At 43.1% G+C, this 15,539-nt stretch overlaps 1 protein-coding gene across 1 annotated transcript; it reads left to right on the top strand.

Moving 5' to 3' along the window:
- The first annotated feature begins 477 nt into the window (after nt 1-477).
- Nucleotides 478-14,109, top strand: kif15 (kinesin family member 15). Its single transcript, XM_041855058.2, has 35 exons — nt 478-646; nt 890-932; nt 1,153-1,339; nt 1,682-1,758; nt 1,865-1,902; nt 1,999-2,096; nt 2,205-2,384; nt 2,539-2,748; nt 2,897-3,022; nt 3,112-3,234; nt 3,379-3,523; nt 4,686-4,774; nt 4,888-5,097; nt 5,257-5,434; nt 7,003-7,144; nt 7,327-7,468; nt 7,672-7,857; nt 7,963-8,091; nt 8,411-8,516; nt 9,314-9,479; nt 9,663-9,813; nt 9,949-10,034; nt 10,124-10,202; nt 10,395-10,481; nt 10,591-10,695; nt 10,802-10,924; nt 11,042-11,188; nt 11,339-11,434; nt 11,542-11,706; nt 11,833-11,936; nt 12,042-12,108; nt 12,221-12,258; nt 12,393-12,525; nt 12,886-13,017; nt 13,160-14,109. The coding sequence occupies exons 1-35, from the start codon at nt 628-630 to the stop codon at nt 13,205-13,207; spliced, it is 4,155 nt and encodes a 1,384-aa protein (XP_041710992.2). The 5' UTR covers nt 478-627; the 3' UTR covers nt 13,208-14,109.
- Nucleotides 14,110-15,539: the final 1,430 nt, after the last annotated feature.

The raw sequence follows: 15,539 nt of genomic DNA, 5'->3' as shown, positions 1-15,539 counted from the left end.
CAGCGAACCAGCGAACTTGCATCAAAGTGAAGTGCTGGTCGCGACCGTAGGGGGCGACAAAGACGATTAAAACAAATATTTCTGGGTCGCGTTTGACGCGCCGCATGAAAAGAGTCTACATTTTATTATAGTAGGGTGTACATTTTACTAAAATAGTATTTATGCTAACTGTCTGTTCAGTAATGGAAAATTATATTTGCAGCCTCTGCTCTGGGAGAGGAAGATAATTATTAGTTTAAAAATCTATGGTGACGTTTTCTATAGGCAAACCTGTAACGCCCAGTAATGGATACCAACAACCTTTGGTTATACAGTATCACCACAGATAGAACAATGAGAACATATTTCGTATCACATTATCTGGTGTACAATCTGTAGCTTGGTCTCTGTGCTCTGAAAAAAGAGAGGTTGCTGTAATTCAGACTTCGTCCAGCAGGCGGCGATAAACAATTGACTGATTCCATAACATTCTTGAAAAAGGCACGAGCAGTCGAAGATCGAGTGCATACCCGCCAAATTCGAAGATGGATTTTAGGAGATGAAGCTAACACTCTATCGCGGAGTTTTAACATTAGCTATTGTGAATGGTTTGCTAGTAGCAAAGCTACTTGTCTGAAAATATTCAACATGAATACGAAGGGAAAGGGTTCGTTACCTAAACGTTAATATTTGCAAGTGATTTAAAAAAAATACTTAGTTTTTAAATATTTTGGCGCTAGTTGCCTACCTAGCTACTTCCGTTAATATTATTCGCGAGCTAACTAGCTTGCATTGTAGGTAACTTAGACGTCTGATTAAACATTGGTTTATCTTTAAACTAGGCAGTGTCTCTAGTTCCTTGATCAACCTTGACTAACTAGCTAACTGTATGTCTCATCTCTGTTATCAGAATCTGTCGATTGCTCAATGCAGCATCAACAAGTAACCAACAGGTAATGTGGCTTAATAATGCTTAATTCTCGCAAGAGCTGGCCATTGCATTGTTTTACATACATACTCAGTATGTTGCCCTGCCTCATTTGGCAACTTATACTGCCAGTACCTCTTGTTTGTCACGACAATTCCATAAGAAGTTGGCAAGAGAGCAGAAACTGGCACCCAGTCTGTTGGTAAAGTGTATTAACCCATGAATGTTCGTGTTCTGTAATGTAGTGGTGACAATGACTCGATCAAAGTGTTTGTGCGGGTGAGACCTCTGACCCAGGGGACCGGCCTGACCACTGATGGAGACCAAGGCCTCTGTCTCACAGTCACCTCTCCCAACACCATCTGCCTGCACTCCAAGCCGGAGCCACGAACCTTCACCTATGACCATGTTGCTGACATGGACATCACCCAGGTCAGTGTTGGTGGATAGACTGTTACAGTTGAACTGTTGGTGGATAGACTGTTACAGTTGAACTGTTGGTGGATAGACTGTTACAGTTGAACTGTTGGTGGATAGACTGTTACAGTTGAACTGTTGGTGGATAGACTGTTACAGTTGAACTGTTGGTGGATAGACTGTTACAGTTGAACTGTTGGTGGATAGACTGTTACAGTTGAACTGTTGGTGGATAGACTGTTACAGTTGAACTGTTGCTGTAACCTGGAGTAATTCACACGTCAGTAGATAGAGGCTCAAATCAAACCAAGCTGAATTTTAATTGTTCACTTTTTTCGTCTCCTCTCTGTGCAACAGGATTCTGTATTCTCCAGTGTGGCCAAGAACATTGTCGAGTCATGTATTAATGGATACAATGGCACCATTTTTGCCTAGTGAGTGATGTTCTTATTGTTTTACAGTTCATTCATGTTTTATTACGTGCTGTAATATCTCACAGATTTTTCAGTGCTGTAAATTGAGAATGTTTTCCTATCACAGTGGACAAACTGGCTCTGGAAAAACATTCACAATGCTTGGTGAGTGCTGTATTGAATTATTTAGTTTTGTTGCACAGACACCTTCATTTCTTTGCAGTGCCTCAGTACTAAATGTTGCGTGTGTTCTTTCCCTAGGTCCATCTGATTTCGACAACTTTACTGATGACCAACGGGGGGTTATCCCTCGAAGTTTTGAGTACCTGTTTTTCCTCATCAACAGGGAGGTAGAAAGGGTGAGCAGAAAGTAACTGACATTGAAATACAAGAAGTGCCAGTGATTTTGTTGTTTATCTCTGTTTTCTCTCAGATTGATGATTTAAATGCCTTGTTTTTCCTGACAGTCTGAGAATGCCAAGAGCTTCCTGTGCAAATGCTCCTTCATTGAGATCTACAACGAGCAGATCTATGACCTGCTGGACAGTGCCTCAGCCAGCCTGTTCCTCAGAGAGAACATCAAGAAGGGGGTGTTTGTGGAAGGGGCTGTAGAGAAGTTTGTCACTTCAGCTGCTGAAGCTTACCAGGTAGTAAATCATTTCATGTGATTGATTAAATGCCTTGCTTTAAACCATGCTTTTGTCATAGCATAAATTATACTGTCTTAATTTCTTGTGCAAGATTGATTTGACTGACATTGAACTGTTTGCGTTTAATTCATTTATCCCGCTTCCCTCTCAGGTGCTGTCGATGGGCTGGCGTAATCGGCGCGTGGCCTCTACCTCCATGAACAGGGAGTCCTCACGGTCCCATGCAGTCTTCACCATGACCCTAGAGTCCAAGGAGACTGCTAAGGAGGTGGTGAACATCCGCACATCCCAGCTGAACTTGGTGGACCTGGCAGGGTCGGAGAGGCAGAGAGATACACACACAGAGGGTTCCAGACTCAAGGTGATGCTCCAGGACTACGGTTGACTGCTGACTGAACGAACATTCACAACACTGCACACAACAAAGCCTTTAGAGGGCTACATTCCAACTTGTATGTGTTATTGTTATCACTCCTCTGACATCTACCCCCTCTCTTCTCCTCTTCCAGGAGGCCAGCAGCATCAACCGCTCCCTCATGTGCCTGGGTCAGGTGATCATGGCGCTGGTGGATGTGTCCAATGGGAAGAGCCGGCATATCTGCTACAGGGACTCCAAACTCACCTTCTTGCTTCGGGTAAAAGACACTTGTATCTAATTGGATTCTAAAAAAGCTCTTGCTTTCTTGATGTTCCTTATGTGTGCTAACAGAAACTTTTTCTGCAGGACTCTCTTGGAGGAAATGCTAAGACCTACATTATAGCCAATGTGCACCCAGGCTCTAAGTGCTTTGGCGAAACTCTATCCACCTTACAATTTGCCCAGAGAGCCAAGTTGATCAAAAACAAGGTTAGTATGAAAAGTTGCATTTATCACAATTAGTAATTAAATAGGCTACACCTTTTCTCCATATACAGTGATACTGATTGTAATAGATATTGTATCTCTGGTAGTTTAGTGAGCATCTCCTCGTGATTCCTTGTGCTTTATCAGGCCATGATCAACGAAGACACGCAGGGGAATGTGAGGCAGCTTCAGGCTGAGGTGAAAAAGCTGAAGGAGCAGCTAGCTCAGGCTCTTTCTGCCCAGACACGCAGTGGGGGAGATGTGGCCCCAGGAGGGCCCCAGATTCCCATTGGTAAGGTTGCGATTCAGGTTCCCCTTAAAAAAATCTGACCTAGGCTTTGCCACACTGGCTCACTCTGGTTGATTCTTACATGTGTGTACACTAGGGTTGCACGATATTGGAAATAACTGACATTGCGATATTTTGTTTTTCTGCAATATATATTGCGATATGAAAAAATACAGGATGTATGTATGATCCTCTGGGGAAAAATACAGCGACTTTTCAGGTGGAAGTCCTCATTAATAAAGTTTACGGTCAGACTTCTGTAGGGCTCCGTTGTCCGGCTGGACCACAAGTCCGTTGTTGCTGTATAATATTCCACTTGTGACGGCTCTGTTTCAACTTGTGCCTTGCATTTCTCGTACAACTCTGGATGGCAACTTGAGAAAAATAGTTGCGTGATGTCATTACATATCGCTTGTCAAGCGACCGGATCATGTTTTTAAAACCCTCTTTGGTAACCGTGTTAATTGGTACCATGTCTTTGGCGACGTGAAATGTTATTGAATCTGTGATTTCTCTCTGCCGTTTGGAACCTTTCTCGTATGGTGTAATACTGGCAAAGGCATCTGAAATAGATTTTTGCCTTGGAGGGCATTGAGATGCTTTGCACTCGTCATACGAAGATTTGTGGTGCCGCCTTAAATGATCGAACAAATTGGTCGTGTTGCCTCGTTGTGGCAACAATTGCAAGGCACTCTCGACAAAGTACCTGTTTTTGGTCAACATCATCCTGTCTGTAGCCGAAATATTTCCATATAATTGACAATGCATTTCTTTTTGCAACCAAATTCTCAATTTCTGTATTTTCTTGCCTGTTCCTCGCTCATCATTTCGTCACGCGCAAGCAGAGCCTGCATGGCAACCACGTGCAGCAACCAACTCCGTGTTTAAAATAATAATAAACGGTGTATCCAATAACCCATAAATCAGAGTAAATTACGTTATATCAGACAGATATAATGCTAGTTTAACATAAAAAAATATATATATTGTAGACTGATATGTTTACCTTAATAAATCGCACGTTCTGCGATGTGACTATTGCGGATGCATACATCGCAATGTCGATGCTGAAACGATATATCTTGCAGCCCTAGTGTATACTGTCAATTTTCCCCTGTAACATTAATTCTGAAATGTGTTAGTCTCTCCACATTCTTCTCCCCAGACCCCACTAAAGGCGGTCTTGATGCAGCATACAAGACACAGTTTTTAGAAGCTGTGCGTCTGTGGAAAAAGCGTGAAGACGACAAGCAGGTATAGCTTTCTGTACTTTGAAACGGATGACAAATAAGTCAATGTTATGTCTCAATATTGTTTGTTAGAGGGATGGTAGTTAATACACATACTGTACATCCTCCCCTCCTTAGATGCTGCTCCAGAAGGTGGCTCAGCTTGAGGAGGCCTGGGCCCAGAAGGAGAAATTCATTCACTCCAACCGCATGATTCTCAAGTTCAGAGAGGAACACATCTCTCGCCTGGAGAAGAGCCTAAAGGGTGGCCAGGGATTACTGTCTGACTCACAGAGCCAAGCCCTCGTCGACCAGCTGAAGGAGGAGATCAAGATCCTTCGAGACCAGGTACAATATGTTACCCGGTTAAAGTACTGTTGACCCCAATCTGAATCTGTGAAAAATAATTCAACTCACTTTCACAAAACACTTCAGAAAATGAACAATAACATGTACAACTCCTTAATTTCACATTTGTTGCTACTTCTCATTCCCTCTGTCCTACAGATTGAGCATCACCCAAAGATGACCCGGTATGCAGCGGAGAACTACAGCCTCCGGGAGGAGAACCGGCAGCTCCGCTCTCTTGAGTCTGGGAGGAGAGCTGAGGAGGCTGCAGGCCAAGCTGCTGCAGAGCTAGAGGAGGACTTCCAGAGGGCTCTGGAGACTGAGTGGTCTGATGGAGGTAAGAACAGGAGATGCACAAGATATCAAGGGACTGCACATCATTGTGAAAGTACCTCATTGTAGTGTTGTCAATGTTGCATTATGCTTATCAAGTAACAATATTATAACCACGATCGATAATAGACAGTACTGTGCAGCCGTCTTCATCGACCTGGCCAAGGCTTTCGACTCTGTCAACCACCGCATTCTTATTGGCAGACTAAATAGCCTTGGTTTCTCAAATGACTGCCTCGCCTGGTTCACCAACTACTTCTCCGATAGAGTTCAATGTGTCAAATGGGAGGGCCTGTTGTCTGGACCTATGGCAGTCTCTATGGGGGTGCCACAGGGTTCAATTCTTGGGCTGACTATTTTCTCCGTGTATATCAATGATGTCGCTCTTGCTGCTGGTAACTCTCAGATCCACCTCTACGCAGGCGACACCATTTTGTATACATCTGGCCCTTCATTTTGGACACTGTGTTAACAAACCTCCAAACGAGTTTCAATGCCATACAACACTCCTTCAGTAGCCTCCAACTGCTCTTAAACACTAGTAAAACTAAATGCATGCTCTTCAATCGAACGCTGCTGGCACCCGCCCACCCGACTAGAATCACTACTCTCGATGGGTCTGACCTAGAGTATGTGGACAACTACAAATACCTAGGTGTCTGGTTAGACTGTAAACTCTCCTTCCAGACTCACATTAAGAATCTCCAATCCAAAGTTAAATCTAGAATCGGCTTCCTATTTCGCAACAAAGCCTCCTTCACTCATGCTGCCAAACATGCCCTCGTAAAACGGACTATCCTACCGATCCTTGACTTTGGCGATGTCATTTACAAAATAGCTTCCAACACTCAACTCAGCAAATTGGATGTAGTCTATCACAGTGCCATCCGTTTAGTCACCAAAGGCCCATATACTACCCACTACTGTGACCTGTACGCTCTTGTTGGCTGGTCCTCACTACATATTCGTCGCCAAACCCACTGGCTCCAGGTCATCTATAAATCACTGCTAGGCAAATCACCGCCTTATCTTAGCTCATTGGTCACCATAGCAACACCCACCCGTAGTCTGCGCTCCAGCAGGTATATCTCACTGGTCATCCCCAAAGCCAACACCTCCTTTGGCCGCCATTCCTTCCAGTTCTCTGCTGCCAATGACTGGAACGAACTGCAAAAATCTCTGAAGCTGGAGACACTTATCTCCCTCACTAACTTTAAGCATCAGTTGTCAGAGCAGCTTACCGATCACTGCACCTGTACACAGCCCATCTGAAATTAGCCCACCCAACTACCTCATCCCCATATTGTTATTTATTTTGCTAATTTGCACCCCAGTATCTCTATTTGCACATCATCTCTTGCACATCTATCATTCCATTGTTAATACTAATTGTAATTATTTTGCACTATGGCCTATTTAATGCCTTACCTCCATAACTTGCTACATTTGCACACACTATATATATTTTCTGTTGTATTTTTGACTTTGTTTTGTTTTGTGACTATACAAGTGATGTAATTGATCAAAGCGTGCAAGGGTATTCAGTATAGTGAATTTGACATTTCTCCACAGCTCAGCCGTCTTACTCCACTCCGGTAACTGCTGAAAACATCTCTGCCATCTCCATGGAGAGGCTGAAGGCCCAGTTTCTCCAGAAACAGACAGAACTCACAGCCACCATCCAAGCCTTCGAAGAGTATAAGGAACTCACCAAGTAAGGAGGCTCTCTAGAGACATGCATGCTGTCATGATATACAGTATGAACCGTTGACTTCATGAACAAAATACAAATTGTTGCATTAAATCGTAATTAGCTCTTGGAACTTGAAGGTTATTGGCACCATGTTTTTGTTATGTTGTGCTTCAGAGGGTTAAGGATTACTCCTTATGTTCCAGGAAACAGATGTCAGAGTTGGAATCAGAGAAGAGGTACCTGGATAAGTCCAACAAGCATCTGGAGAACATTCTGGAGGCCACAAAGGCTCACAAGAAACTGGAGGTTTCTCAGCTGAACAAGATCCACGTTGAAACTATCAAGGTGAGGGTATTTGCGTTATTTAGCAGCTCGCCGATGGCTCAATGCCCCTCGAGGGCTGTGCCTGAACTACTGTAGAGGGTCAGGTTGGGGTACCTCTAGATCCAGGAGTTTGCCCAACCTTGGTTGAATTCTATGAAGATGGCCTATTAATGACTAATACTTTATTTCTCATGCTAATTTTATGTGACTGTTTTGTCCCCCAGATTCTCACCACGCCCACCAAGGCCTACAACCTGCGGACACGCCTTGTGCCACTCTCCAGCCCCGACCACCTGAACGGGAACGGGAGAGGAGATGAGGACGTGGACGACATCCAGAGTGAGCAGCCTCCACCAGCTATGACGGAAATAGCCTGTGAGGCGCTGACTGAGGAGCTGCAACAGGTCCAGGTACAGCACCCGGGCTTTATCACTTATAAAACGGATAACGTAAAGTTATACTTCTCATTCTCTTGGTGGAATCTATTCATCTATTATTTCCCTTCTGCTTGGCAGGAGCAAGCCAGTCAGGTGCAGACTCGGCTGGACCAGGAGGAGCTGAAGAGCAGGAAGCTGCTGCAGCAGATTGTCAAGCTGGAGGAGCAGGTGACTGGGATGGTAGAGGAGTCCAGGTACAAGGATGAGGTAGGGAACTTCTATCATGTTCTGGATATGTTATGTTCGTATTCTTAACTTGTCGAGAAGGAACCTGCAAGTAAGAATTTAGTTGGACGGTGTATACCATGTGTATCCTGTACATACAACTAATACAACTTGAAACTTGCATAACTATGTACAGATAAAGCTGAATCCACTGCTTGAGGAGTTTCACTCCATGTGATATTCATGCTGTCGATACACAAGCCCTGTTTTGAAGATAATAAAGTCACCCCTTCAGCTGTATTGGTTTACAGTTAATGACTATATGAAGCTATAGTAATTAACTCTTTATTTGTATGTCCAGCTGCTCTCCACTGAGCGGAGTGGCTGGAACAGAGAACAGCTGAGCCTGCAGGAGACTATCAGCAACCTGGAGCAGACCCTACAGGCAGAGAGGAGGACCAGGGAGGGTAAAAAAAACCATCACACACTTCACCTAGTTTATACTGAGTTACCCATGGTTCTCTGGCGATTAGTAGTCTGACTGTATGCATCCACTATAGGCAGAACTGTAATACTCAATTGTGTTACTAGTGTAGTGGAAATTCTAACCAGAAAGGAAGAGAGACTAGATTCTTCAAATAACAACATTTTTATTATAAGAATTGCAATTCTGGAGTGGTTAACAATCACTCAAAAGGTGTAGAGTTAAGAGCCCAACGAACAAGAGTTGGTTCTCAGCTTTTATGACCTTTGTCTACGTGGCAGTTTAACAGAGGTGTGAGATCATGGTGGGAACATAGCATACAAACAAGTGATGACGCCAGTTTTTTGTTACTATCTAGCTGCTGCTGCTCAAGCTAGCCTCTGTTCTCTTCATATCTCCACACAGCTGTGCCCTTGACAGATACCAAAAGAACAGGATGGACCAAAAACTGGTCACTCTTAGAGACGGCCCTTTGTCTTTGGCCACGTGACTAAGTTACACAAAGATCAGAGTGAAAAAAAACACTAGCTTCTTCTTACATGACAGAAACAGACAGTGGAAATGTACAGGTTAAGGCTTATACAGCGCATGTGCATAACAGAGTTTGTAATTTTCCCCACCATACTAGTGTTAGTTAGCCAAAAGAAACCCCTCCTTCTTTACCGCCCAGGCACCCACTGTTAAAACCATAATGTACCATTACTTTAGTCAGAGGACAGGAGGATTTTTCTTTTTCCTGGGTATTATATGGTTATCAAAACAATCCATTCTCTCTTGTAGTTCTGAAGAGCGAGGTGCATGACCTGCGGCTGGTGCTGCAGTCCTCTGATAGGGAGCTGGCTGCTGTGAAGAAGGAGCTGTGTGAGGGCCAGAGTGAGCAGCAGAAGGAGACATCACACCTCTCCAGCAGCCTGATCAGCACTCAGCTACAGCTCTCAGAAGTCCAGTACGTATGCATGGCTACAGCTGTCTTGTTGTTTTGGAATCTAGATGTTTGTGTGTGTATCGGACGAGATTTACTCAATTTGATGGAAACCCTGGGAACTCAATGTCACCATAGTACTTTCACCATAGTAGTTTGCAGACTCTCCATCTCCTCCCCCTCACATGTTTTCCCTCTCTCCCCCAGGCGGGAGTGGGAGCAGCTTCTGGAGCAGCAGCGGTCCCTGCAGGATGCCTTTGACCAGCTCCAGGCAGAGGCCAAGTTTGAGGCAGACCAGTCCAGGCAGCAGCTAGAGGAGAAGCAGCAGGAGGTCACAGCTCAGCAGGCCCAAATCACAGTCAGTCAGCTCCTCTTTAAACCAACCAAGCCCTGCTTATCTGTTAAGGACATTCAGAACCGGTCTCTCATTTGTATTAAATTACAGTTAAACCTTTGAGGGTTTTTCTTGATGAATATGTTGCTTGCATTGTAGGAACTGACAAACGCTCTGCAGTCTGAAAGAGAACACACCAGCAATCTGACCTCCCAGTTGAAAGAAGATAAAGAAAGCACTTTAGAGTGAGTTGTATTAAAGGATTGTTTTCGATTTGTGGATGATGAACTTTTTGAAGTGCATTTGTTGACATATTTGATTTGTTTCTCCCCAGAGAGCTTGTACAGACTATGGCGCAGAATGCAGTGCTAAGGAAGCAAGTGTCTGACCTGACTACACAAAGCCAACAACAGGTCTGTTTTTCATCGTTACTGTATACATGGTTATTGTAGTGCCCTAGAGTTGAGTATTTTAGTTTTATTAAAATGTCTTAGAAATTGCTATCACCAGTATGTTTTAGTTTAGTTGAACACTCTTTGACATATTGAATCTTAATCTCCAATCAACTGTAATTGACCCTCTCCATTTGTATTTTACTTTGAAAGGCTTCTAATATGGAAAGCCTTGAACAAAATCTGACAACTGCCAAAGGGACCATAACCAGCCTTGAGCAAAAGATTGAACAAGACAAAGTAAGTCTGCTCACTTAAATGACCTGCCATTCATTCTTATTATTTTGGGTTATAGCATGGATTTGATACCTCTTATTTCAGAAGTCTCTTGTTGTGTTGTGTTTGACAGGAGTTTGTGCTGGAGCTGATCAACCAGACCAGGGACCTCCGCAGTGAGCTGGGAGAAAAGGACCAGTGCCTCGCCATGCTGTCTGGAGATGTCAAGGACCTCACGGTACTGACTCAAGTCATTTGTTTACCTTTTAATTAATTATCATGTTTAACTTGTATACTTCTCAATGCTTACTGTAATTGAGTTTTGGCCTGTTTTGTTCTGACAGGATAAGTACAGTGCTGTGTGCTCTGAGAGAGAGGAGATCAAGGAACACAACTCCAGGATGCAAGCAGAGCTCCAGGACCTGAGAGAAGCAGCAGAAAGGAAGGTGGCTTCTAATCTGATAGAGGTAAGACTTGGAGTTAATTTTAAACATAACAACTAGTGGCCTCTTGAGCTTTGATACAATGACACATTCCTGAATTCCATCATTATGACAACGTCTGGATGTATGTTTTGTCCTCAGGTGGAGGTGCTACAGGAGGAGGTGGTCTATGCCACTGAGGAGGTGGAGCGACTCACCAAGGTGTTAGACGAGCAGACGGGTCTTCTCCAAGCTTCACAGGATCAGACTGCCCAGAAGGAGGCTATCATCCAAACTCTCCAGGAGAAGGTACCAGCCCATTATTTCTATACACATACAATGAGCCACTGAAAACGAATCAAGGGCTACAGTAGCATGGAAAATGGTAGATTTGAGACCATACAAAATAGATTGGATCTCTACTTTACTCATGGGATTTCCCTGCCTGCTTTTCACCAGTTAAAACAACAGCAAGAAGCGGTTGAGAGGACCATCCGAGGCGAGAGTGCCAATCGTATTCCACAGTCATCCGTCACCCCTAAAGTGCTGCCAAAGGTAACGGATACTTGTGTCTGATGGTTTTTACCTCCTGTATGCATTACCAGGAAGGAACTCTGTCTGATCAAGAGAGCGTTATCTAATCTTATTGATTTCTCTGTCAGACACCTCACACCCCCCGGAACTTCAACACTGACCTGACCCAGGTAATGGAGTGCCAGGAGAGGGAGCTGGAGAGCCGACGCTCCTCCATGGTGACTATGGAAGTGCTCCTCACTGAGCTCAACTCTGAAAGGGCCGCCAAGAACGAGGAGATCCAGAGGCTCAAGGTGTTTTTTTGTCTGTTTGTTTACGGCATGTCATGATGAGTCCTAAACATCCAATCTTGAGGCACTTATTTAACACATTGATATAACGCATACGGCATCTAACAAGTCTGTGTTGATTTCACACAGGGTCAGCTGAATGAGAAGGAAATAATGCGAATGGAGATCCAAGCTCTTCTTGACCAGTTCTACACCAAGCAGAACCAACTGGCTCAGAATGGAAACTCAAATTGGTTAGTCCATTAAAATCACTTATTTTCACCAATTAATATTTGCAACCCAAGTGTTATCAGACAGTTGATTTGTCAAGTGTCTAATGGATATATTTTAATTGACAGTGATGTTTTAAATGAGGCAATTCATCAGAACGTCTTGAGAGAGCTGCAGGAGGAGAGGAGTGAAAAGGTGTGTATCAATCACTCAACTCTCCTGTTCACTTGAAATTTAGTTTTTGTAAACAGAAAATGCCATTTGCAGTAGGTGGTTTTTCATATTGCCTCATTCCTTTCATTTTCAGAGCACAGTAATACAGAGGCTCACTGAAGCTCAGGGAAGGTATGCAAATAACATACTTTGTTCTCTCATCACACAGATGCAATGTGTAATCTACATGTGTTTGCAAATACATTTTCTCTCAAATGCATTTTTTAAAAGTTTGACATCTTTTGTTTGTTTGTGGTTTTGATTAGAATGCAGAGTCAGGAATCCCTACTGGCCCAGTCTCAGACCTGTGTCCAGGAGCTGACCAATGAGCTGAGGAACCGCTGCCTGGAGCTCAGAGAGCTGAGCTGTAAGGAGCACGACAAGGAGAGACTGCTTCAGGTGAGAACGGCATCAGGGTCTGTAGGGGTTCTGGTTATTGTAATTTTATGTAGTTTTGAATAGACACTATTTATTTTATTTGACCAGGCAGGTCAATTAAGAACAAATTCTTATTTACATAAATAAATGTATCATTTATATGGAATGCAGAAAAGAGCAACTTGCCCCAGTTGACATTCTGGATACTTTTATGGGAGACATCAATCTCCATGCTCCTCCAGACATCAATGATATCAGGAGCTGTCCTAATCCATGATTAGTTTTAGAAGGGTGCTTTGTACTGAATCTAGCTAATGTATGGCGATGGTTTTAGTGTGAAGGTGGGAAAATGTCTGCATCTGCCCTTGCTGTGCCCTACAGGAAGTGGAGGTTCTTCGGAAGCAGGTTGACCACTTGTCTGAGGAGAACGGCAAGCTTGTGGGCCATAAGAACCATAAGCAGAGGATTGAGTACCTGGTTAAGCTAAAAAAGGAGAACACCAAACTTCAAGAGGTAATAATCATATTTAACATTTCATTACCTGGCTGCATGGTGTACCATCAATAAACTTGGCCTCGGCAGTGAAATACTGAGGGGCCATTTCACTGCATTTATAGACTATAATTAACCCAATTTATTATTATTTTTATTCAAGGAAAATGAAAAACTCAGATCGGAAATGAGTATGCGAGAAAATGCATGAAGCTTGAATGCTTGGAGAGATTCTCATTGGCCACTCAACATTTCTTGTTGACCGTGAACATGTCCCCCAAACAGAACCTTTTCACCATTTTAAGTTGACTGATAACCATGCTATTGTATCATCACAGGATAAACAGGTCAGTACATTACCTGTTTCAAAAACTGTGATTCTTACAAATGTATTTTAATATTTCTATATGAATATACTCTTATTTCTACTAAGGCTGGGCTGGCCAATACATTGTGTATATTTTTATTGCAATATGTATGATTGCGGTATGCATATCATTGGATCTAAGTATCCCATGATATTTCCACTACCTCTCTGCAGGCTAAAACAGGCAACTTGTTCTCACCTTCTGCAGCCAGTGTAGCCCCCTAGGCCACATTTAAATGGAGGCTGTGCCACAGGGTCATCTGCATTCATATATTACACTTGTTTATATGATATCATCCTTTGTATTGTAATTACTTTTATATTAATTTTGGTCTATATCGCCCAGCCCTAGTGTTTACCACAGTGGCTACCAGAGATGCCACAATAGGGTAGTTACATTGTTTAACAACTGAACTGCTGGATGTTAAAACTGTAAATATATTCTCTGTAGTAGAATAATAAGTAATACGGGTGAATTCGGGATTTTGTCTAGTTGATCATAAACAAAATATATAATTTGTTGTTTTTGTTACCATTATCTTGTCTGTTGGAACAATGTGTGTATTTTCCTCTTTCTATTAGTCTCATCTATGTCCTTAGAATATATGACAGGATCATGTCTATGGACAGGGTGCAAATCATTTACTGTTACTTTATGCTAAACTGTACTGCTTCTTTCTACCATTTCTACTCTTTGTAATAGGATTTGTGTTAATTAGATAATCAAATAAAGAAATCAAAATGTATGTTTACGTTTCTTGTGGTTTGCATTAGGAACACAACATTACAGTAGATCAGAGGTGTCAAACATACAGGCCTTGGGGGTGGGTGACGAACTCCATATACTTTTAAAATGACTCGAACTAAATCGAAACTGTAGAAATGATAATCCTCAATAGCCGAAATGAAAGCTAGATAGTCAGGGAGCATCAAATTCAACCTGGACTGAGGGTAGACGTTAGATTACTAAGGAGCAGCTTGCTATGGAGCGGGCAAGCTATTTGCATGCATTGGACAGACAAGTGTAGGGCATGAGATGCAACTGAAATGTTGCAGGTGGGCAGAGAGGGTGAAGGCGTGGCTTGAAGCACTGGGCATCTTGTTTGCATTATCTGAATTAGGCACACAGAATTATACCTACAGAGGAGTGTCTTCTATGAAGGAACTTTGAATGTCTTTGAACTTCAGAGTTGGTTTAAACTTGGACCAGAGAAGCTAGCTAGCTAGCTAGCTAGCTAACAAGCTTGTGTGTGTGCAGCAGCGGCGCCAGAATTAAAATAAAAACACATCTTACCTTTTTGTAGTCAATAAATCCAATGTGAAACGTGATAACTAGTATCCGTAACTAGCATTGAAAAGGTTAATCCATTCTAATCTAATAAAAAAATATCTCCCTAATTTCTGAATCACACTTGTAACATCAGTAGGCTACTAGACTATGCTTCGGATGGGTAGAGAAGGGTTGCCTACACACACACACTGGTTTTCGGTTCTGTTCCCTGAACCGGTTCCAACCCCTGGTATGTATTAATTTGAGGATGTCCATCATCCATTTTGTGTGATATGTTACGAATTTGCTAAACGTATGATATTGTAGGGACGCTGGTTTATGAACGCGGATATTAACTGCCACTCGAGCATGCTTTTGTGGCACAGTCGACTGCTCGGTGGGCTTCGGCCCAGAAGGTTGAGGGTTTAGAGCCATGCTCCCTGCCTGGAAGTGAAAGTGATTGGACATCGCACCCATGACAGTGCCTCTACTTATCCGGTGAGCGCGTTCCTGTAAGACTGCGTCCTGTGAGGTCTAGAGCGAGGAAGCGCTCTTTGAAAGGAGGGAGTTGTGTAGCGACCCTGGTTTATAAGCGCGGATATCGAATCTGCCACTCTAGCATGCTTTTGTGGCACAGTCGATGGCGCGCTGGGCCTCGGGCCAGAAGATTGAGGGTTCAAGCCGCACTCTACCGGTTTCATTACTATATGTACAGATACAGTGGCGGCTCCTGAAAAAATTCTCAGGAGGGGCAATTTTTCTGATGATTTAGGTGACCTACACACATTTTAAAAAATATATGTCCAGCAACAACATGAAGACAGGGGCAGCATATAAGTCAATACCAGAAGCATTTATTGACTGATCTGGGGAGATGGATTCCAGTTTCTGTGACAGATTATAAAT

The sequence above is a fragment of the Coregonus clupeaformis genome, chromosome 29 (assembly GCF_020615455.1).
Source record: "Coregonus clupeaformis isolate EN_2021a chromosome 29, ASM2061545v1, whole genome shotgun sequence".
NCBI lineage: Eukaryota > Metazoa > Chordata > Actinopteri > Salmoniformes > Salmonidae > Coregonus > Coregonus clupeaformis.
Note: the sequence above shows the minus strand (reverse complement) of the source record. Positions and strands in the feature narration are given on the sequence as shown.

Coding starts and splice junctions, on each gene's coding strand:
- kif15 (XM_041855058.2), top strand. Junction 2,749..2,896: donor CAGAGGGTTCCAGACTCAAG/GTGATGCTCCAG, acceptor CTCCTCTTCCAG/GAGGCCAGCAGCATCAACCG. Junction 12,109..12,220: donor AGGAGGAGAGGAGTGAAAAG/GTGTGTATCAAT, acceptor TTTCATTTTCAG/AGCACAGTAATACAGAGGCT.